Here is a 24,906-nt window from a genome sequence, read left to right as displayed (position 1 = left end):
CCTTATTTACCAACCTTTATCCCTGAAAACATCGGACTGTCTAAACCTCCTGAAAATCATGCATCTTAAAACTACGCCTCACATCAACAAGTTATAACAATCCAAACATTGCCATCCTTTTCAACTACGAGACCAGAGATTTCTTTCTAACTTGCCAATATTTCAGCGGCACAAACGCAGCCAGCAGAGGGCATCGTTACGTTTAGAAACGTTACGTTTAATAGTTGTCATTTTACACATTACCAGTAAATTGGGTTTAAATGTATTTCTAAGGGGGGAATCGTATTCTTAGTCAGAGCTGTCTCTCTCCAATATTATCAGTCTTAAAACTGTCAGTCTGGCTTATTATCTGTACACTGCAGGAAATGTTAGTTCTGCCTATTATTTCTGCACAAATCTAGTTTTTTTTTTTCTTGAAGCAGATGTTGAGTGAAATTAATTATCAGCTTTGAATTCGACAGATAGATTCCTTCCTCAGCTCCCTCTCTCAAATGTCTTTCCGTTCTTTCCCATCTCCATGCTTTGCAATGAAACCAATAAACACAGCCTACTATATTCAAACTACAGCAATAAAAAGAATACATAGTAAAGTATAGCCTATGCCGCTCTGGAAAATGTGAGCAATTGGAACATTTGAGATGCCTTCAAGGACTGTTGAAAAATACATATTCACTCGCTGAACAACTATGTATGCTTAGGCCTGGACAGCATTACTGGAGCTTTAATAGTATACAAGATGGGTGTCACCAACTTCAGTGTCCTGCTACCACGTGTCCCATCTGAATTCATAATCACCTTTGGCCTGAATTGAGCTCTTCTTTCCTTACAGTATTATTATTATTATTATTTTCTATACCGACCTTTTATCCTGCCTCTGCCTCTGCCACCGAAGAAAACGGGCTTTTCCTGGAATGAAAGAGCTGGTAAAACATTTGGCAATACATTTGAATTTTTATTAAGATACCGTGGCTCGTGATAGACGAGAGCCCGAGTTTCGGTTTGCACGTAAAGGCAGCATCTTTTAACCGCCCACACTGTTGCCGAACAGGAGCTGCGAAGAAGCAGCAGCCGGAGCGACAGACTGTGGGCTAAGTTTGTCCGCCCTGGCTTACCATCACGAGTCTACGGGTCTTTGTTTCTGTGATGAACAAGTACCTCCGCTTTCGCTTAAAATTCACACCCAAAGTAGAGGCGTTAGAAACGGTCAAGTGTGCTCGTGACATTTTGCATAGTTTGTAGCACAGACAGAGAAACAGGAAAGGAGAGAGGGAGGGAGAAGTGCGAGCGACTCCAAAGTTGACACTTCGCTGTCATGTTTGGTACTTGTTGAATAGGCTGTGTACAAACACAACACTGCAGTGTGTGCGTGGGCGGCTGCGTGCTGGGAACAGGTAGGGCTGCTGTTATTTTACTTTGTTCTGCAAGTGGCCTTCAAATTATGTTTACATTACATTCTAACCTTTAGTTAATGGCAACAGTAGCGTTGCTCCTGGTAGCCATTGATCTCAGCTAGTTAGTGAGTAATCAGCTCTGTGGGCGAATATTAGTGGGTTAATATCTGTTCAGTATGTTTATTACCAAATGTTTTATTTGAGGTTCGAGTTCACTATGGTTGTCTGGCGTGGAAACTCATTGCTTCTTAATTTTGCTGTATGTTAATTAAGAACCAATTTCTTTCTGTTGCCAGAGTCTTCTGTATCATCATGAGGCTTTAAGGGCACAGGGAGGACAGTGATGGCAGAGCTGGAGATTGACCAATCCAACCTTCCACGTGTCCAAGAAGGTAGGCTTATACACTCCCACACAGACCCAACTTTAGCAGCTATAGAAAGTTCAAGAGAAAAGTGGTTCTTTGTATGTCTGGAGAAAAGCTTTGTGTGTGTGCGTGTTTAGCCTCTATACATGCAGGTTAGAGATCATGGGCACTTACTGAGCTACAGACATGGAGCCCGTAAGAGTTTTTATTGACACTCTAGCTAAGAGCAGACTTGTCTACCCTTCTGTTTGAGAGAGAATGAGAGCGACCACTTTGTATCCTCTCATTTTTGTGTTATGACTAACTTAAATCAGTGCTCTGTATCTACATCGGATAAGAAGTGTCTTGTTGTGTGTTGTGGCTGATGCAGCAGACAGTGCAGATTTAAGTGCTGTGCTGCATGGTAACAGGAATAAAGCTGGTACCGAATTGTCTGTTAGGAAATCTAAAAAACTCTAGTCTATTTATTGCAGTCAAATTGAATTGCTTTGTATGAAGTCACGAGAAAAAAATAAACACACAGTGATCTGATGATATTTCAATCAAGTTTAATAATTGTTCAAATGTACTAAGCATCTAAAAAGAACTGATCGTCTTTTATGAATCACTATCTAACAAAGGAAACGTGCGCATCATTAACGCTGTTCAAACAACTGAAGTATGAGCAGGGTTTTTCCCTGCAACAGGTTGGTCTGGCCTTTCACCAAAGGAAAATCACCAGGACAAAAATATTTTTAACCAGCATTTTCTAAGTAGGGGTTAGTTTGCCCAATCTTAAAAACAAAACCATTTTTAATTATTGCACGGCCAGAAATAACAAGCAAATGCAAGCATTATAAAAGGTAACAAAACCTCTTTGTCCAAGCTTTATTTGAACCAGTCATTTTTATGTGCGCAGTCAATCCCCCAAAAGGCTGAGCCTGGAAAAAACTTGATGAGGGTCCATGCACATGTTCAGCCAGCTTTAGGTTTATTAAGCTGGTTTCCCGTATAGAGTTTGGGAGAGCAACCACACAGGAAAGACTAAAGCCAGGTAAAATAAGGCTGGAGTACAAAGTTGTTGTGTACAAAGGGTCATGTTGCATTGCTTTACAGAGATTGATCTCATGAGTGACAGAACTGGCATGCTGGATGCAGATAAGAGCAAAGAATGAGATAGCCGGGATATGTGAATCAATGGGAAAGAAATGGGAATTCAGCTCAGATGAAGGTGCTCTGCAAAATACTCACAATTATGTGCTTGTTTTTTTTAGCTTCTCTAACTATACTGAATATGCTAGACAATAAATTCATATTTGTTTAAAACATTTTAAATGTATTGTGCTGAATAATTTTCAATCTATAGCTTAAAATGACTCTGAAGAAAATGACGCTAAATTGATTTTTATCTGCTTGCATGTAAGTGTGGAAACATTCACAGGTTAGGAACTTGTAAGCTGTCGCCTCAGTGAAGACTCATTCTTTGGCATGTCCAAGCTAATGAATGGGATAGAAGTAGGTCTGCGAGTCTTTTTATCAAGGGAGATAATTCAGCACTCCACTCTTGTTTCCACACACAAAGGGCACACTGTGCAGCTTAGCATTTTTATGCTTTATTGAGCAGGGGCCAGTGCACAAACAAAGCCAGTAATAGCACCTATAAACTTGTCAATGAGGCAATTGCAGTATGTAAATCATCTGTCTGGTCACTGATTTTTTTTTCTTTATCCATTATCTTTTTTACCAGAGAGACATTTTCTCTTTTTAGTTCTGCGATGGTTTACTTTGTGTTCTTTTGTGCATGCATATGCTTCCTTTTTCCTAAGAGCCAAAGTTTCCCTTGTCCCTTTCCACCTTCACTTTCCTCACCATTTAAGAGCCCCGGCAAAGTCAGCTTTCTTTGTTTCCACTGCACCCCTTATCAGTTCCTGTTTTTTCCCTCCTCTCCTGCTCCTGATATAGCCTGATGTGCTGAGGGAATGCAGCTCCCAGAGGAATTCCCCCCCCACCTCCCCCTCATTCCTAATTTCACTCTCACCAACTGACCCAGAGTCCCAATACCCTCACCTCTCTTTGTTCTCCCTGACAAACTGGTCTAGTTCAGGAGTTATTTGGCCCAGTATGCTGCGTTTATAGCACAACACAAAGATCTGTGGGATGGCCAGGCACTTCGTGGTGGAATCTTGTGCAGAAAAAGCAGTGAGGAGGAGAGCAGAACAGTCCAGAGAGGAAGGGAGCGAGAGGAGAGAGCATGTGGGCGGTCAGTGGGGGATTTTGGCTGAAAATAGAACCCTTGTCATTTCTCCTTTAGCCGGTTTCTTTGTTTGGCAGGCATTTGCAACTGCTGCTATCCAAGTAGCTGTGAAGATGAAAGTGAAATATCTCTGTCAGTGTTTGAGCGGCTGTTCCTGCGCGCTGGATCATAGACATGATCTGCATAATTTTGTTTTGGAAGATCGGCTGTTAGTGCGCTAATAAAAATACATTCACCTATGTGTTTCTGTATTATGAGTGAAGGTTGCAGTTGAAAAAAATGCATTTAAATGTATGGAAAACAGACTTTTCCATACGACTGTCTAGGCTTTAAGGTCATAGCCGTGATAGGTTCTTGCTTAAAAATTGGATATTACAAAAGTCAAACTAGTGGGGAGCTCTGTGCTATACAGTGATGCTGACTCAGGCTTTTTTTTGTTTATTTTTTTGCTTTTTTTACATTATGTTTTTGCTTTGTACTCTTTCTACGTAGCACTCATAATTCTTATTCTCATGTATATATCTCATGTATATCTCATGCACATATCTTTCTTTCTACATAGCACTTTAATTCTTATTGTCTGCACTGAAGCACCGCAGCAATTTCCTAATGTTGTAAACCTCAACATCTGGCAATAAACCCATTCTGATTCTGATTCTGATTCTGATTTCTCACTCTCAGTGGATCTTATCCTTGTTTTTTCCAAATGTAGCATTAATTTTTTTTCCCTGCTGAATCTTTGATTCACTATCCTCTTAGAAAACAGACACAACCCTATTAAGGACCTTCATTAAGAAGCTTACAGTTGGATTGCCTGCAGTCACACTGAGCATATGTTTTTTGGGGGGGATTGGTGGCTCTGAGTGTCTCACACCTTGTTTCACAAAACCTGTTTAGAAGTAACAATTGTGAAGTCTCTGTTTCCAACCCCTATAGCAGTGCTGTGGAAAAACAAGTTCGCCCACAATGCAGACACACCCACATGCACATCCATGCTCATGCCAGAGAAGACTGTCATTTCTTTCATTTTCCCCTCATTTTCCGCTTTGCTCTTCTTTCTTCGTTGGATTCGAAGAGTAAATTGTTTGGACTTGTCATTTTGTACCGTCGGATAAAATCAATCCTTCGACTTAAACCCTCCTCACCGGCAGACTGGACCCATAAGGGCAGGTTAGAGATCCATTTAGCGGATAGTCTCTTAAGCTCAGCGACAGGTGTAAGTGGTAATGCATGTCTGTTTTGGTAAAATTCTCAGTGTAGGCTTGTAGGGTCGTTCGTGTTGTAAAGAGGCTTCCTTTGGGGCTTTGTGCTGTCTGGGTGATTTTCATGGCCTGTGACAGTTGAGCCTCTCTAGATTGAAACCTACTCCTCAGAGACTTCTTCTTAGCAGGTTGTTTTTTTTTTTTGTTGTTGTTGTTTTTTACTGTCCTATTTTCAAACAAGGAAGAGCCTTTGATTGTCTATAAAACGTTGGATACAATTGTGTTTTGTATAAATGAAGAAAATTGTTATAAGCATTATAGGATTAGGCGTTAGTGGTCAAGATAAAGTTCAACAAAATGCGAGAGGAATGCATATTTAGATAGGTATGAGTTAGATATGAATGAATGTCTTGAAACATTCTTCAAGCTTGGAATGGATCAAACACCTGATGTTATATTTGTATTCACCTGCTGTCCTGTAATCCTAATATATCCCTATTAGAATGAATGTCGACGCCACCAACTTGTTGTCGTCATCAGTATTACCATCTAATACATCTCCAGATAGTAAGTACATTTCAGAGATCTGTCTGCCTTTTATTTAAAACCTTTTTTTTTTTTTTTTTTTTTTTTTTTGGGTAAATGTGTACTTCATTTGTCTATACACCTTTAATAATAACACGCTGCTCTCCATTAAGCATCCTCAAGCAAGTGGCAACCTGACCCCTGAACAATCCAGTGCAATTTAACACAACAGCCCTGGCACAAATTCTTTTTTTTTTTTTTATATCCGCTCATATTAATAATTTTTTGTTGACAGTTATGTGTTTATTTTGAGGCTGTGGTTAAAGGTAACATTTTCCTGGACATCTGTCCATCCACTTATTCAACTTATGGTCACAGCTGCCTGGGTACAGACTTTACCAGGGCTAGAGCATTAGAAGTGTCTCTCAGTCTAAAAACTTACAAGCATCAGAAATTGAGTAGCTTTGATAGTATGTAAGCTCATGCTGGTGTACCCAATTGTCCAAGCAGTATATATCACTACTAGGTTTTCCTGAAAGTTTAGAAATATTATCTGTCTATATATCCTAAAAAAGGCTAAAAGAATAATAAAAAAAAAAAACCCAACAATATCAATGTAAAATGTGTTATAGCCTGCATATAAATTTTAAGCTTTCACAAGCTAATCAGGTTATCTTAAACAACTGAAAGCATGTGTGCAACATTTGTGGAGCCATTGTCTCCACAACCGTTACACAGCCCGCTGTGTTGGGCTCAGTGGATGGATTAGCAGAAGGACAGGTGTTTTTAATTGGCCCAGTCTCTGGCTCAGCATGAAAGGTTTTCAGCAGTGAGCTAAATCTCCTCTTAGACACTGTCCTCTGTCGTTCTTTTGCTATTTAGAAGCCTCCATTGTACGAAAAAGCAACTCTCTGGGTTCCCTGATGAAAATCTATTAGGTAGCTACCGGTAAGCGGTTTTGGCGGGGTCACTGTAAGCTGTGTGAGTGGAGAAATGGAAGAGTTGGAGAAACATCTAAGCCACAATGCTGCTGTCTGTGTTCATTTTCTCCTGAGTAACGTTTGAGTTTGTTTGCGAGATCTTTAAACACCGATAAGAAGCTACTGTGCCTCATTAAGGACTACTGTAAGCACTTAATATGTTTATAGTTTAGATTAGAATAACAATTGTATAATTCTTATGTTCTTAAGTCTATGTTAAAGTGCTAGTCTTTGCAGCATTCTCTGGTGAGAGTTCACTAATGACATATCTAGCAGCAGGTGGCCAGACTATTGGATCACAGGATATGAAAGACTTGTGGCTTGATATGGAGTACCAGACAGAGTTGGAATACAGCAAGCTTGTAGTTAAAGCCTTTGGATTTATGTCAGCCTTACAGCTTTCATTCGACACACTGTACATTTGTACCATCTGCAATAACTTAAAGGTTTGCAGTCAGCTGCTCTTAAACTTTGCATATTCATTTGGTAGGCATAGTGAGCACATAAGTGAAAGAAAAGCATGCATCTCGGCATCTCTTAGCATCCTTTTAACAATGAGCGAATGACTTTGTGTGTTGTACTGCTGTTGCTGTTACTGTTAAAAGCTGCTCACACACACGTGTAGCACATGAGCATCGCTCAGGACGGTGGAGCTGCTACTTTGCTCTAAAAGTCTGTGACTGCTAATTTTGGGCACTTGAATCTTTCTCTGAAATGCAGCTACCCTGCTATAAACATTTTATAAGATCCTTTCATGTATTTAACAGTGATGCCAGAGTGGTGGACGGTTGCTTTTTCCAGTTTAAAGGGACACTCCTCTGCTTTTGTCTGTGTCGTGTAAACATCCATCATAACACACAGCACTTGTATCCTATTGTTTCCCTTTGGACAGACTGTTGGACCAAAAGCAGCACAGTTCATCCAAAGGCTTAGCTTTTGTTTTTCGATGGAGCCATTGACATCCATTCCTGACTGCTGTCGGTTTTCTGTTGTTTTAGTAATCGTCAGCCTCTGAGAACTCCTCACTTTATTAAACACTTGTATCCCACCCCTTCATTCATTTGTGAGCACTTTGTAACTGTTTGTAAATGTTGCTGTTGTCTATTGTTTCAGTGTGCCAGTGTTTTGCTGTGCTGGAGGATGGAGCGCTGGCACACAACCTGCAAGAGCAGGAGAGTAAGTACAAAGTTAAGCAGCTATTTGACAGCTGCATACTGTGCAAGCGTCTACTAACTTCTATTATGTGAGCTGCACTCCATTCTGTCTCAGTGAACCACCACTGTATGTTGGGTTCATCTTTTCCTGAAGTATTCACAACCGCAGTGTTATGCTGCAGACTTGCCAAGGACTTTAGAATTGCACTGGTGTGCCAAATAATGCAATCCAAAACAACAGCTCCCTCGAGTATTTTAATTACGCAACCAAAGTTTTAAGAACACTTTTCAATAAGTGTCAACTCTCGCACAGATGTATATGTACTACATAACATATACATATGTATTTCCATGAAAGCCTTTTTGGTTGCTGCTGTGGTGTCTCTGTACATCTTTGTAAAAAAAAAAAAAAGCCATACAATTTGGTATGTATTTTTAAGATTCCTCGAAAGTGTCATCACTGAAGAGCTGGCATGCAGCAAACCATGTTTCAGATAATCAAAACATTCATAATGATTTAAAATGAAAACAGATTTAAAGTTCAAATGCAATATAGTAAATATTAATTCATATGTAATAGATCAAATACGGTCCCTTTTGATACTTGCATTGCACGTTGCCTTACTATCTCCCCTTTTCTCTGCCTTGCACTTACAGTCGAGCAATACTATACCACCAACATTCAGAAGAACCAGCTTGTGCAGAATGACATCCGTGTAGCCAAGAAGCTGCAGGATGAAGAGGAGGAGCAGCAGGCCCAGCAGAGTGCCCTTCAGAGACAGGCCTCCAGACAACTGTAGGTGACTCCTCAAAGCACACTCCTGCAATAACCACACTGTGCTACATGCAACCCTTACGCGACTGCATGGAAATTTATTGCACAAATTTATGTCTTCTTTTACTTTGCTGCATGTTATGTTGATTATTGTATCCATAAATCACAAATATGAGAAGTAATTTTCTTCTGCGACTGCTTTGTAGAGAGGAGCAGGACTTTGAGTACGCCCGTGTGATTCAGGAAGAACTCCAGAGATGTGCTGAGGAGGCTCAGAGGAGGGAGCTGGATGATGAGGTGAGCTTTTACTCACATCTCTTTGCTTACATAGCATATTTTATTACCAACCTGTGCATAAATATTTTTTTTTAAAAAGCAATGTGTATTTAATCTTCTTTTACAGTACCCAACATTCAAAAAAATAAATCTACCTTTATGGAGATAAGAAGAGTCTGGTTGGACCCCTTTGAAATGAGATGATGCATACATCTCAAAGGGTTTACCCAAATATTGGAACTTTATCATAACCTTAAATGGGTTATTTACCTTAGCACCCATGCTCGCTATAGCCTAGGTTAACTGGGGAGCTTAACCATGAGCTGTCATGCATGTAACCAAATAGGGAGAAACTTGTTAGGTTTGGTAACTTTGAACATATTTGATTTTAAAAAAATCTTATCTTTAGCTCAGTTGACTTTGATGGAAAGTGTACTAGTGTTATAATACTACATGGCTGGTAAGCTCATCTTACTATAATATACAAAATCTCTCTCTGTCTTTCTGCATGTTCATTTTTTATGTGTGTGTGTGACCGCCAACACCTCCCTAGATGATCAGGAGAGCATCCAAACTTGGCGCACAGGTACATCTTAGGCCCATGAAGGTTCTTATCTATATCAGATATTGTGATGTTGTAACTAGCAACGGGATAAAATAATCTGTTTTCAGCATTACTGTCCCTATAACACTTTATGAAAGTATTTTATCATTTTTATGATAGTTTTCATGACAGTAGTATCTGATTTATATCCACAAATTTTCAGTTATATTTATCCTGATGTCATCATAATATATTACCTGGCAGCGACCTGCTAATGTTCTAAAAGAACCTGTTTTTTTACCTGTTTTCTGTTATTTCAGTTTCAAAATAATTATATCTCATTCATATACATAAAAGCTGAATTATACATGATCTCTCGTGTCTTCATGTTGCCTAGTAATCAATCAGCAGTAGGCTAAAATTACCCTTTTTTGCATTTATTCACCTTAAACGCCTTATAATATCATCATTTTAATGTCACAGCGCACACAGGTCAAACAATACAGTAGCATGAGCATGCATTTGTATTTTAAATGTATTTCTTAATGTGTATCTCTTTCTTGTGCAAATCTATAGTTTTAAAGTCAAGTCAAGTTCAAACCACTATAGACTATTCTAGAAGATATAGACGTGATCCTTGAATGAAAGATGTGCAAAGTAGAAAATTAGTTTTCCTCTACCAGCCACTCATTTTTGTCATTTTTAATTTAAAAGCTCCATGGTATTAACTCCGAACTGAACGGTTCCCCTGATAATAAGATAAAAAACCTTGACAGCAAACTTTGCAAAGTAAAATATTGTGAGGGATTTGTTCCTGAAAGAGGAACAAATCCTTTTCCATGGGCATCAAGTTGCTGGCAGTAACCAGAGCAGAACAGGATACTGTATGAACAAGTTTACCTTCAGCACAAACTAATACTTGGAGAGATACTCGTTTCCCGTCTGTCCTTGGAAGTATGAGCATTTCTTTCTTTTGTTAAAAGGGATAGCACAAATATATATTTTTTTAACTTTTTTTGTATGATATGCATACAAACTTACAAAACAATGTGAAAAAAATCAGGTGAAAAGTAAGGAAAAATCATTTTTTTTATAGGATTTAGTGATGGTAAAAGGTAAATTAATACCACTGGCATTCCCCTTTTAAAGTCAGTGAATTCACACACAGCACAGGGACTCATAGGCATTTATGGCACTTAGGATGTATTTATATATCATTTAATTATGCGCCTGTTACAGGGAGTATCATATGGCTCATTCTGCTCACACTTAGGACTAACTGAGTAAATAATGAATCCCACTGGCAGCAAAGTGCTGCTCTGGGCCTCGGGTGCATCCATCGCTCCAAAAGAGGGCTTTAAAAGCACGGTCAGCTGTTTAGCACAGTCGTTCAAGCGATGATGGCTCAAGCAGTTTCACCGGTGCTTAGCTCCAGACATGGACCAGCAAGCGCTTTATCCAGAATGCATTCATATGTGCGCATTTAGTCATGCAAAACTTGCACACTGTCGTATTCTCAATTTTGTTGTTTAATATTTTAATCTCTAAATAAATCATTTAGATTCTAATAAACTCTATTACAGAATGATGGCTTGAATGTTTTAGCCCCATTAGCTCTATGTATAGGAATATTACTTCTGACTGAAAATATTTCAACAGAAATGTATTGCTATGAAACTTTGTACTTACATTTATGATCTTGGGAAAAAGAAACCTATGACATCAGCGATCTCCTGATCATTTCGTTAGCGTTGCCATGAAATTAACAACTAACTAATACTATGATCAAGTTCAGTTCCTTAGTTTATCAACTGATATTTGCAAAATTAGTGCCATGTCTATTATCCATAGCTGCACTTTGCTTTTAGTGCTTATTGGTTTAACAAATTATGCATTTTATGACGTGTCGATGTGAACTCGATAGCATGATGACATTATCATTTAGATGAATCACTATTTGACCTGAGTATAGCCTCAAAGATGTACAAGGTGTATCTGTTCATAAAATACGGTATTATGCAAAAGGCTCGACCCTCATTTCTTTACATTTTCCTGGGAAATAGATGCTGCAATTTAAGCATATTTTTGAAATGCAGTGTATAAGGCAAAAACAGATTTTGTGCAGTTTTAAGAAGCTTAAAAGTCAGTTTTTGGTATGACCACCTTTTCTTCAACACATCCTTAACTCTCTTAGGCGAGCTTTCTTGTAATTTCTGTAAGTAGTCTTCAGGAATAGTTCTCCATTGAAGGACATTTAAAGCCCTTCTTTGGATGTTGGCTTCCTCTTGTTCCGTTTTCTGCCACAATGTTTTAATAATGTTGAGATCTGGGTTCTGAGACGCTATTGTCTGTTTTTCAATCTAGCTATGCTTTTATGCACTGTGATTGGCATCAGTGTCATGATTTAAAAAAATAAATAAAGCTATTCCCATTCAGATGCTTTCCAGATGGTGTTGCATGCTGGATCAAAAACGAACAGTAATTTTCTGCATTCATAATTACATCAAAACTCTAACCATGACAGCGCATCCACTGTGTTTTAGACACTGTAGACACTCACTGTTATCCTTCTGTCCTGATCTCCTGTAGAACCAAAATATTAAGATTTGGTTTATCTCTCCATAGGACTTCCTGCCACTCATTTTATTTTAGTCTAGTTCTTGTGTAATTTGGCATTCTTAAGCCTTTTCCCTTTCTTTATGAATGGCTTTTTGACAGCCACGCTTCCACTGAGACCATTTCTAGGTGGCCTCAGTGAACACTACACGGATCAACTGAAGGGCCATGCATCAAAGTCATGTGTCAGGTTTTTGCTGGATTTTTTTTCCCCTATTTCTTGAAGACATGTCTTTCAGCTTTTCAGATCAAAGTAGCAGATGTGTAACTTCTCTTGTCTCCACTTTAGTTTTCTCAGTGTGTTTTTTTTAAGGACACTTTGCACACCATCCCAAGATACTCCGTGCCCTTGGTAATCAGTACAAAAATATTATTTTATGCTATCAAACTTTGTTATCTTTGACATTTTTTTATCATGCTAACAAAATGGCAACAGTGCTTTTGTGACAGGCTGCTAGTAACAAAGTGCCTAAAGATTCAAATTAAAATAAGCTCTTTATTCCTCCCTTCACTTTGGTCTCTTTTTTATGCTTCAGTGATTTACAAGTAAATGTTAAATGGCTTAACAAACAAAAAACATTCCTCTGAAATTGCTCGTGTGAAGTTTGTCTCCTTAGACACAAGCTATAAAAGAAATCAGCCGTGGCTCAAGATGCTTACACAGTGCTGTACATCTAGTTTTAATATAAACAAACATGAGCATGACCATCTGGTTACAAATCCAAGTTTGCAATATAAATATAATGCTTGGATAGCTGTTTTTACATGTATCTATCTCCTGTTTATGGTATGGAAGTGAACCTCTACAGAGCTGTAAATACAAAAACAATTCATCTTGCAGCCAAAACATGGTTGTCCAACCAGATGGTTCTCATCAATCACCACTCCCACGGTGTTTGAATGTTCACACACAAGGCAAATCCTGCCCTCCTCAATGATGCTGTCTTGATGCATTTTGTATAACTTGCTTTACCAAAAAGAAATTCATCTGATTCTTTGAATAACATGAATGGTGTCACTGAGAAACGAGAAGTCTATTGTGCTGGAAAAAGTCATCGACTCAGCCATGAAAACTCTCCAGCTGGCCTGGTTGTCTGTTTCACATGGCTACTACAGCAAAATATTTTCTCTACATGGCAGTTTCCTTTTTGGAGAAGGCTGTGTACAAAAGCTCCTTGTTTGGAGGGTGTGAGGTCATAGAGGGCTATAAAATTCCTTGATCATTAGTAAAGGGGTTGGGTTTGAACTCTGTGGTTTACACTTTACATTAAATGTAAACCCTAGTTTACTTTTTTGGCTCTGCAGTATTTTCTTTTTATGAGTGTTGACGTGGGGATCAAATGATGGACTATTAGCGCACACGTTAGCTTGCTTTCCATAATGACAGGGAGATCAGAGGTGTTGATTAAATATTTGCCTCCCTGTAGATCGTGTCTTTAATTAAGGAACAGAAGGCATCAGGCTGTGCACTTTTAAATGCCAGATCCCTGTGGCACTGCACGCCTAACCTGCCATGGCAAGCTGCTGATTGTCTGCTGATGCTGGCAAAGTGGCTCACACAAATGTCCTGATTGCAAGGCAAAAGCAGCTGTGCTTGCTTTTGCTTATGATTTATGTTGTAAATGCTGCCCACAGAGGGAAATCTCATAGAATTCACTGGTTGAATTTTGATGATTTATTGGTAGCACAAAAAAGTAGCACTCAGATACATTGAAGCTGGACCGTAGAGACACACAGCTGCTCTGGTAAGACCAGACAATCCCCTGTGTTACTTCAAGTGGAGCAGTGGCATTGATCTGCTTCTGCTGTAAAAGTTTACTTTTTCTTAATTTTTTCTTACAGGTTCTATTCAGTCAGAGTTCTAAATCCTGTGGTGTCTCTGGCCACCCAGAACAGAATTAGTTAAATGACCGCTATTAAGATGTCACATCACCTCACAGCAGTATCAGATCCCCCAACATAACTCTGCATGTCCAATCTAGTAAGATTCCTGTCTTCATGTAAAAATGTGGTCTAAGGTTTTGGTCCATTTTGGTTGTTACCTCACCAATGAGAGCAAATCTAAAGGAGCTACGCGAGTTTAAAGAGTGGTGTGAGGTTTAAACCGACGAAGGAATATCTGGAGCCCAAGACAGCTCTCTGCTACATTATGAACAAAAGCAAAATCATCCATATGGGATATATTAATTCATGGATAAGATTTTCCTTCATTGTCAAATTGCAGCTGTTGATTTTATCTATGTTATATTGCCCTCTGTTGGTGGAAAAGGGTACAATGTATGTGGAGCCTCATTCTTGCAGTTATGTCGACTCATAGTTCCACATCAGTGTAACCCGACCATTTATTGTGTCATTCTTTTAATCGGGGAAGCTCAGTTTTTTGTTTTATAATTTAGTCTTTTATTTGCTCTTGGTTTTTTTTTTTTTTTTTTTTTTTTTTTTTTTTACTATGTCATACACTAAAAGATTCTGTCATTCTTCACATTATTTTATAGAAATGCCTTACATGTTGTTGGTGAATCTTGTTGAAAACTAAACTGGAAAATAGAAAAATATATTTGATTAAGTGCTTATTTGATGGAAGAGATCATTTTATCTGCTGAAAGTCATATTTGTGTACACACTGGCCTTGTTTCCACAGGAAATTGCCAAACGGTTGCAAGAAGAGGAAGAGGAGAGTATCAGGAGACGAAGTAGAGGGTCAGGGAGCCATAGTGAAGGTAAAGCTTTATTGTATATAGTTATGAAGGTTGTTTAGAAATTTTCACATTATTTAAATAAAATGTTTTGGGGTTTTTGGATATTTTTAGTGGTTTGCAGAAGGCTTTGTTATACTATAGGACACAACCTGGCATTATTTAGCTTCTTACTAAACATTCTTGGCTCTGCTTGTGATCATTACTGCAGCTGTATTTAAATCACTCACCACAGATACTACAAGGCCATGAACAAAAAAGTTGCTCATTTGTTCATGAATATCTTCATGGTTTTTTTTTTCTTACTTGCTCTCATGTTTGTTTTGATATTGTCTTTAACGCATGGAATTACATTTACAGCATTTGCAGGGCTCATTCTTGTATGTAAATGCATGGAAATATGTCAGTTATATTTCATCCATTTATACTAATTGTAGATTGTATTGCTGTGTTACCTCATCATTAATAATAATCACTAACAGACTCACCCACCCACCCTTTTTTGTTTGCATGTTTGGCATTGCCAAAGGCAGCACGAGTGACCCTGCACTGCTATCCCTACAACAGCACACACACAACAGCGTTTGCCAGGGGGAAGAGCAGTACCCTAGCACCACCACCAGGTGGCGATCATCTACTTCTCACTCAGACATAACTGGGCCTCAGACTAACTCCCCAAGGGGGTTAGCAGCTCAGAAAAATACAACTTCATGGTCAAATCAAGGACACCCCAATTCCATTAGGCAAATTAGGAGTGAATTGAGAGAGCCTTTGTGTGAAAATTCAGATGACTCGGACACAGTTTTCTCTGAACAGCTCTCTGTTTGGTCCCAGAGGCTGAATGAAAGATTCAACACTGCACCTGCTCGACAGCGGGCATCTTTACATCAGCCACAAGAGAGAAATTGCAGAAGAGTTTACTCTCGTAGAACATTCTCAGACGAGTTCAGGGAGGAGAGAGAAGAGTGGGACGAGGACTTTTATGAAAATGGTGATCTGAATGAAGGGAGGCCTAGGAATCAGGATAAAGAGAGGAAGTACAGAGATGAGTATGATATCAGAGGTCAGGATCCAGGCTCTCAGTTAGTCGAGTTTAGAGAAAAGCGACGCAGTCAGAGTGAATCTGTTCGGCTGCATGACAGGGATACACACAGCAACAGAGACTTTGCAAAGACCTGGAGCTACAAGGACAGCCCTGACAAACACGTCCGTTTTCGAGATGATAAGAGGAGCTCTCGCAGGGAGCAGAGTGAAAGCAGCCAAGTGTGGAAGATGCTGGCCCGTGTCCTCAAAGAGAGGGGTGTGCCTGTGAAGCTTGGTGGCAATGGGGCGCCACTGCAAATAAGGCCTCAAAGCAGAGACAGCCAGGTGTTTCATGGGAGTGAGGTCTCCTGCGGCGACTCCCAACCACATCAGAGAGCCTTCCACAGAGCTGCTTCCACGAGGCACAGTTTCCATGGAGATATTAGGGAGAGGAAGAGATTGTCATACCGAGAGAACAGTGGGAGAGATCACAGAGAAGACCGAGACAGGCATCATGATAATGGAGAGATTTATGAGATTAGGAGAAGGGACTCAGACCTTTCTAAAAGAGAAAGACAAAGCAGTAGAAGGTGGAGTAACAATGATGAGAGGGGAGAGAGGAATGTAAATAATTATAGAGTCAGGAGGGCAGCAAGCGAGCGGAGGCATTTACACAGGACCGCAGAAGAAAGCTTAAGCTCAGAGGAGGAGCAAGACGTGGAGAGGAGAATAAATGTACCCCGCCGAAGAGCCCCAGGACGTAGCCAAAGTCTCAGCACCAGCAGCAGGGCTTCAACCAGGGATAGGTCAAGGCGCACAGCAGCAGGTAACACTTAGACCTGCAGCCAACTCTAATCTGCAGAGGGAAAGCTTCCAGCATGGTGCTGTCCCTCTCTGTGTACATCTGCTCCTCTCATCTTCCCTTAATCATCCCCTTATCTGGACTTGGGCTTTAGTGGTGTCTTGATTCCTTACTGAAGTGGGACGTTTCCCTGTTTCATATCTACAAAATCAGTGGTCTAAAATAGTCTTTGCTTTGTACTTTAATTCTCTACTTTTCCTTCTTCTAATTCTTTTTTTTTTCTTTTCATCTTGAGGGTTGTAAGATAATTAATTCCAGGGAGTTGCTTTCATTTTGCATCTTTTCACCTTGTGCTGTCATTTCAAATGTCATTGTAAATAACCTTTCCCCGACTCTTTCGGTAAACTTGAATGATTAATGGGTGATGGGTTTTTTTTTTGTTTTTTTTAACAAATCATGTGCTCATCATCATCACAGTTGCTCAATTTTCTGTGAATTTGACACTGTCAAACTTCATCTTTAGGAGCACCACTTCAACCAGAGCTGAGTGAAACTAATCTGAGCCTGGGGGAGCTGCAGCAGGTTTTAGAAGATGAAGAACTGGCCCTCAAGCTACAGGAGGAAGAGGAAAAACTGTTTGGGAGGGTAACTGATCCAAGAATTTAACATGAAACACTGTAGTTTAGAAGGTTAGCAGAAAAACAGAAGTTTGGTTTGTTGATCTGAACATTTACTTTCTGTTTCCTCACAGAACTCTCAGCCATCTCAACGTTGTCCTTATCCAGACGGGGACTTCAGAGTAGCACAAGTGGCACAGGATGAGGTGGAATGATAAACTGACATGTCATCAGTATCCGTTTATTTAACATCCAACTGATTAGTAAGATCATGCCTTTTTTTGTGTAGGAAATTGCACGATTCATGCAGAAACAAGAAATTAAATCAAAGCGTAGATCTCGTGAGCTGGAAGGACCTGAGTCTTGGCGTGAGCATAGGGCGATGATAAATCATCATGACAGACGAGCTGCAAGAGAGAGACAGGTTTGTTTGAACATGTGGTTAGGAATTCAAGACAAAGACAAACATATACACAGACCTGTTATGCATATGTGTGAAAGGTCTTTATTGGGTGTTTCTGCCAGAAGAGGTTTTAAACAAGCTGAGAAACCTCTTTGTTCATTTCAGGTCCAACGAGAGAGACTTGACTCAGAGGGCTTTCCTTCCCCGACTGAGGACTGCTCTCCAGAGAACCTTCCGCCAAGTCCCACCACCACTACACCGTAATTAACAAGTTAAATCTCTTAATTAATGCTGTATGTCTGATATTTCAAAAATATGGTGACTTATAGCTGCTACATTTATAGATCAGCCCAGCAGATTAGAAACATTGCAGAGGAATTGGATCCAACCTTCCAGGCGAGGAGGCAAGGCACAATGAGCCTCCAAATGGGACAAATGGGTATTTGAACTGAACTGAAATAAAACCACTGTTGAAACTGTTGAAACAATAACTTGACAGTTCCTTTTCCTCCATTGTAGGTCCAGCTACTCAGCCCCTTCCTGTGCCACCGTCAGGTCTAAATGAAATGCTTGAGGAGCCTACATTTATTCCGCCAACAAAGCGTCAAACAGACAAATCAGGACGAAGTAAATCCAAAGAGAAGAAGGAGAACTGCAAGCAACAGTGATCTCCAACACTGTGTTCTGCTGTAGGCCATACACCGTTTCTTTTAAAACACTTAATCAGTTCAGCTAGAGTTCTCATTGCTTATTATTTTAGGGTTAAAACCGACACGAATAGCATTCACTCAGCTGCCCCTACTAGCACTTTTTTTAGAGCAGTGGAATAAGGAGACTTTTTAGATTCTCGATTAAGTAAGTAAAGACAACATTTTAAAATCATGGCTTTTATAAATGCTAAAGGGAAATGTTGGGTTTGTTATTGTATTGTATTTTATATGTAGTTAACCAGTATACTGTCAGCTGGATCTCTCAGTCCTCCCCAAGTTGTGCCTACACTTTATTTACATTACAAATACACTAAACCATCCAAGTAGACTTCTATGTTCTGCCACCTAGTATATAACTTCATCCCATTGTCTAAATCAGAATACTTTAATAATCCCTAAAGAAATTATGTCTAAACTAGGTATAATGTGGGAAAAATAATTATTTGAACCCATGGTGAATTTGTAAGTTTGCTCACTTATGAAGATATGAACAGTTTTTATTTTATGGTAATTTTATTTTAATGGAGTGAAACAAAACATTAACAAAAATCCAGAAAAAACACATTATATAAAAGTTATAAAATGCTTTGCAACTTGAAGCTTCAGTTCCCTCCACAGATTGGATTGAGGTCTGGAGACTTGTTAGGCCACTCCATGACCTTAATATGCTTCTTCTTTAACCACCCCTTTGTTGCCTTGGCGATATGTTTTGAGTGCTTGTCAAATTGGTAGATCCATTCACAACCCCTCTTCAGTGTTCTAGCTGAGGGAAAGAGGTTCTCATCCAAAACCTTCACAGTACTTGGCCCTGTCCATTTCCCTGTTATTGCAGTCAAGTTGTCTGTACTTTTAGCAGGAAAACAGCCCCAAAGCATAATATTTACACCTCCATACTTGTTGTAAGTATGGTGTTCTTTGGATCACACTCAGTTTCTTTACCTCCAAACACAGTTGGTCAAGTTGATGCCAAAGAATTTGATTTTGGCTTCATCTGACCGCAGCACTTTCTCCCATGTCATTTTATTCCACTTCTGAATAGTCGCACAACTGTTTTTACCTTCTCACTAAGCTTCTTGCTGATAGTCTTGTTGTCCATTCCAGCCTTGTGTTAGGTCTACAGTCTGGTCAGTAACTTCCTCTGACAGCTCTTTGGTCTTGTCCATGGTGGTGAAAACTTTGAAATTGATTCTGTGGACAGGTTCGTTTTATACACATCAGATTGCCAGTGTCTGTAATTGATTGACGGATTGTAATTGCCTGTATGTGCAGGGATATAGGCAATCTGTGGGAGCCAGAATTCTGGATTGGTTGTAGAGGATCAACCGATCCTCTGTATTTTTGGTTGAGATTCTGTCGCTCTCCATTAAAATGAAGCTACCATAAAAATTAGAGACTGGTAATTTCCTCTTAAGTGAGTAAATGTACAAATTCAGCAGGGCATCAAATAATTATTTCCTCCACTCTATTTCTTGGGGGAATCTCCAGAAGCATGTGAACGTTAATCTTTACAAAGAAATAGTGACAAAGTAATCTTGTTTCAAAGCAGTTCTTGTCATGTTTGCTGTTATCCAACGACAATCAAACTAACGTTGTTTACTTTTTATAGATGGAAATCCCAGAAGTTGTAAAACTGGATCACATTAACATAGTGGTAGTGAAAGAAGTCAAAATTAAATGTAATTATTTCCCACTCGAACGAGGAAGTTCATTATACTCTTTGCTGACAGCTCATGGAATAAATAAAACTATAGCTCTATGCTATAGCTACATGAAGCTTAGCTGCTACTATTACCTTTTGGAGCTTACAACTACATTTCGCAATCTCTGAAATCCAACACCAAAGACAGACTTTGAACTAAAACACTTGCATGTTTTACCAGGTCACTTTAACACTATTCCTAATGCCAAACAGGAATCTAACAGAAGTGACTGGAAATAATTTTGATGCATGTATTACTATTTATTGGTCTCTCTTTTTGTTTTGTGTATGTTGTTCTTGCTGCCACATTTAAACTCTTTTCTTTACACAACTGAAATACGACACCATGACTGCAACTATTCTGTACATAATAAATACAATCTTTATTGCTTGTTCAAAAATGAGATGTAAGTACAGTGTAAAAATACATATAATCAGTTTTATACAGTACTTTAGACAGCTGAAGACATTTTATAGGAAACCACCGTGAGACAAAATTATACATTCAAACCAAAAGTACATGACATTCATCAGGTAATATTCAGCAGGTATAATAAAGTGCTGCAGTCGTATTAAAATGTCACTGTATGACTGTACTGTAATGTTAACACTTTTTCACTGCGCCACCTGTGAACTTTGAAGTCTTTAACTGATTTTGCTTTGCTGGAGAGGTGACTCATACGCTGCTCTATTACTATAGGCGTGGGTAAACGTTTTCAGGCAAAGCCCACACAGTATATTTCTCAAATGTTCCATGAAGAAACACTTGCCTTTTACAGACCAGGGGAGCAATAGAATTAAAAAACAAAACAAAAAAACGTTTGGTCTAATCTTGCTGCCCACTCTGCTGTTCTAGAAGAAACTAAAAGTAACGCACTCTACTCTACTCTCTCTGGGGGGTTTCCGCTTGGCCCCTGGGTTTAGCTTGCATGTCATTTACATTAGTCAAGCATATTTGTTCACAGGATTTCCCAAGACATTCAAGAGTTACAGCGATAATTGGTGGATTTCCCATGTGGCACTCGTGAGGAATACTGAAAGATTTTCGCAATTGTGTTACTAAGCTTTAGAGCATTTCATTTTTGTTTTTATTCTGACCTGTTGAACGCATACTTGATCTGATAAACACTTAGTCATACAGCGTGCCTTAACATGCTCAGTGATTGTCACAGCTGAACGATTTTTACCTTTCATTTGTGAACCATTCTGTACACTCAGTATTTCACTAATAGGTCTCCCTAGTGCTTCATCTTGAATCGTAGCTTTATCTACTTAAAATAGGGAAGTCCCTTCACTGGGCTTTTTTTGACCAGTTAAGCAACAGTTGGAAAGTCCATATAGTTCCTGGTAAAGTTCAGTGGAGTGGAAGAGGCTACATGCAATAATGAGTCTAGCTACCTATTTTCACAATTTAACAAATAATAATTATAAAAAAAAAAAAAGACAAACTGTAAATGACCAACAGATAAAACAATTAAAACAACAAAACTGCCATAAACAGCAGGTAGGTTGCTATGTTATGTTGAGGCTTTGAGCATATGTAAAACCATACTACTGGGAGGTAATATAAAGGCTCAGAAAGTAATATGACTAAAATCAGTCTGTTACACCCACTTGCACACTCACCCACGTCGTATTTTCAAACTGAGCAATACTTGGCAGTTTTACCACTCAGGCGTGCAAATAACAGATTAATGACTGTCTATCATACTCTTACTGACTACAGCTGTTTTACAGTGTACTGGGGCAAGTAGACTGAACTTTGAATGCAGTTTAAAAACGTAATGGCAAAAAGGCTAGCTTTTGTTGATTGTTATTTCATGACTGTGTTCACATTTCAAGATGGCAAAAAACCAGCCTGCTGTTAGAATTTACATGGTGAATAACCTATTGTTAAGTCCACTTTCTTCTTTCCCCTCTCAGAATTCCCCTTCCTCTTGTTTCAACAGACTGTGTTATTGAAGGATCACTGAAACTGTATCCAGTTGTTAAAACTGAGCATGATGTTACAGTTTGTTTTGTCCTCTTAGGCCTTTTTACACAGTAGCTTATGCTGTTCTAAAATAAAGACAGCTGGCCTAAGCAACTTGGTATAACAAAGACATTTAAAAAAACAAAAAGTGGCTCAGTATGAAGAACGAAGAATCCCATTTTAGCTGTAAAATCCTGTTTCCTTAAAGGAAAAAGCTACTTCCATGCGGCTTTCTAGCCCAGGGCATTCCATTCATGCAATCAGCTGCTCTGAAGAGTCCTTAGAGTCCAGTGACTCTGAGCTGCAAGTGCTGCCCTGTTCCTGCTGAGCCTCATGGAAACTGCACTCTATTGCAATTAATGTCCTGGGATCATCTGAAGGAGAAAAAGAGGGAAAAAGTAAGCAATTAAAATAGTTAATCACTATGATTCAGGTGATATATTACCTAATCATGAAATGCAAGAGAAATTACCTGTAGGATTTACAATGATTTTTTCATGAATTCTCTTTTTTGTCTTCTTTCTTTTCTGGAGGTTTTTCACAGCTACGATCATGATAATGATGATGGTGACGGGGAACAAGACAAGTATGCCAATGATAACAAACAGTGGCCATATCGGGTCTTGAGCATCTGTTTCAAAACAGCACTGTTATAGTCAACTTTAGATCAGAACTGAAGCAGTATGATAAGAGGAAAAAAAATCATGACTTACCAGAGTCAGGTTTAACTTCTTGGCCACGTGTTGCCTCAGGTATAACTGGAACACACTTAATGTCATTTAATGCATCTCCTTTGACCACAATCTGCTCATTTGGATTGGAGCACCTGGGAGAAACAAGCGTGACAAAAGATTCCCTGTGACTTTTCTGGGATTTATCAAGTGTTTTATTACTGTAAAACATGGTGGTGTTTAGTAAAGGGTATTATCTTACTTGGTACTCCAGGGTTTGCACTTCTGGTGAACTTTGTCGTTATATGTTCCATTTGGACATTTTCTGCAGTCACCTGTGGAGACAGTCAGTGTGTTGATTTGCCATTTAAGCCAACATGTGTAGTGTCTGGGCTAAAGTTAAAAGCTTATTATTTGTACTTTTACTTACGATTAACTGTAGGTTCGAAGCCTTTTTCACACGTCTTCACACAGAAGGAACAACGTTCATCACCACAAGTAAGTCCTTCTCTACAGCCACACTTGGTATCAGTTGTGGCAGTGCAGGCTTGTAGAAGGACCTGAGCACCTAAACATACAAAAAGATTAAAAGCTCTTGTAGTACTACAGAAATCTATATTAGCCCAGAATTTAATACACTGCTGATGAAATGCTCTTATATGGTTGTGACTTAATTAATGCACCAACATACCTACACACTGTGTACAAGGATAACAGCTGTATTCTTTAGGGTGCACTGTATAGGTCCCGGGCTCACAGGGTTTACAAAGTTCTTTTGGGGTTTGACCACACTCCCCGACTAGGTGATTTCCTGCAAAAATAAGCAAGGGAGTAAAATACACATAAATTTCAGTGACACTGGCTCCATCAAAGCTATAATGCATCTTAATAAATGACAAAAGATTTCCTTTTTAAGGTTCATAAGTTATAAGATTGGGGTTTCTAGAAAACTTTGAACTCTAATAACTATATTTACTGCTCTTACACTGGATGTACAGGAATGAAACTGACAAATTCTGTCAGTGACATTTCCCAATGATTGGATATATCAGCTGCATCATCCTTGCCTTTGTTGTGGATTAGGTGAAAAACCACTGAAACTATCTTTGGTTGCATGTGGCCACCGCAGAGGAACTCCTCAAAGGTTGGAAAACAATCTCAACTTTTTTTTTCAACATCCAAAGATAATAGCTGGGTTTAATAATGTGGAAGAAAAGACTTCTTTTATCTCACTCGTGAATATACAGTAGGCTAAACTGTAAATGTAGTTTAATTCAAAAGAGCGCCGTTAAAAACAAACAAAAAAGCTGCACATCTGTAAAAAAACTAATAAATGTAGAGTCTATCTGCAAACTTTTATGAGATTCTGGATCTTTTTTTTTCTTTATTACCTGGGTGACAGCTGTTACAGCAAACATGGTTCCCCTCTAGCGCCCATTCCTTGCAGCCCATCTCCACAACACTGCACTGGATGCGGATGCCCAAAAAGAGAACGATCAGCCAGGCGATTCCAGCCATACTTCAGCTTCCCAGCCTTGAAGATGATACAGCCACTCCAGGAGAGAGTTGATTTAATCCAATCGAAGAATTATTCCAGGTATCTCTTCCACGCGGCACTAATTCGGCTTTTCTCTTTACCTAAATCTGTGTGAGCATCGTTCTGCGCTCTGCACTCATATTAAGCAGACTGTATAGTTGCGACTTCAGCAGTCAGAAAGGTTTTTAACCCTCTTGCCAGCTGAGCGCTTATAAAAAGTGTTGTCGCGGGGGACGGGGGGGGGGGGGGGGGGGGCGTGTCACAACGGTGTGACTCAGCATGGTACAATTCATCTACATGCATAGACAGTTTTTTGTCTTAGTCATTTTTATACAACTACAATGTATTTATTAAAAATAAATGAATTCATTCAAAATACACAAAGAGATACCAAGATATAAAGTTGTCGCTGGCTGTAGGAAAAAGAAAAGCGAAACTTTGCTCAGTCAGATTACAATATTCGTTTCTTTTCCTCTACCAGTAACCAAATAAAGCCGTGATAATGTCGTGTTATGCATGCCTTCAAACTTGAACGACCGTTCAAATCTGTTCTGTTCTTCATAGAACTGTCTGAACTAGGGCTAAACTAGATTTCCTGGAACTTAGATGCAATCGCCGCAATGTGTTTACAACAGCACAGTCAAGTTCTCCACCTGCAAATGTGAAGTTAATTCAAATAGCAGCTTTACTTTCTAGAAGCTTTTGCTTCTATTTG

At 39.2% G+C, this 24,906-nt stretch overlaps 2 protein-coding genes across 2 annotated transcripts; one reads left to right on the top strand and one right to left on the bottom strand.

Moving 5' to 3' along the window:
* Positions 1 to 1,073: 1,073 nt before the first annotated feature.
* Positions 1,074 to 20,348, top strand: ccdc187 (coiled-coil domain containing 187). The gene is made up of 14 exons (XM_085344249.1): positions 1,074 to 1,391; positions 1,688 to 1,783; positions 7,810 to 7,872; positions 8,508 to 8,646; positions 8,832 to 8,922; positions 9,455 to 9,487; positions 14,703 to 14,781; positions 15,287 to 16,606; positions 17,106 to 17,227; positions 17,334 to 17,405; positions 17,489 to 17,623; positions 17,768 to 17,862; positions 17,947 to 18,041; positions 18,122 to 20,348. Exons 2-14 carry the CDS (start codon positions 1,735 to 1,737, stop codon positions 18,268 to 18,270), a joined length of 2,442 nt encoding a protein of 813 aa, XP_085200375.1. The 5' UTR covers positions 1,074 to 1,391; positions 1,688 to 1,734; the 3' UTR covers positions 18,271 to 20,348.
* Positions 20,349 to 20,405: 57 nt separating this feature from the next.
* Positions 20,406 to 24,854, bottom strand: tnfrsf9a (tumor necrosis factor receptor superfamily, member 9a). The gene is made up of 7 exons (XM_085344306.1): positions 24,046 to 24,854; positions 23,346 to 23,465; positions 23,085 to 23,222; positions 22,917 to 22,989; positions 22,697 to 22,809; positions 22,456 to 22,614; positions 20,406 to 22,357 (listed from the first exon to the last, which is right to left on the bottom strand). Exons 1-7 carry the CDS (start codon positions 24,170 to 24,172, stop codon positions 22,236 to 22,238), a joined length of 852 nt encoding a protein of 283 aa, XP_085200432.1. The 5' UTR covers positions 24,173 to 24,854; the 3' UTR covers positions 20,406 to 22,235.
* Between the last annotated feature and the right edge of the window lie 52 nt (positions 24,855 to 24,906).

The sequence above is a fragment of the Diplotaxodon limnothrissa genome, linkage group LG20 (assembly GCF_057381915.1).
Source record: "Diplotaxodon limnothrissa isolate DT_005_m linkage group LG20, D_limnothrissa_male_GT1.1, whole genome shotgun sequence".
NCBI lineage: Eukaryota > Metazoa > Chordata > Actinopteri > Cichliformes > Cichlidae > Diplotaxodon > Diplotaxodon limnothrissa.
Note: the sequence above shows the minus strand (reverse complement) of the source record. Positions and strands in the feature narration are given on the sequence as shown.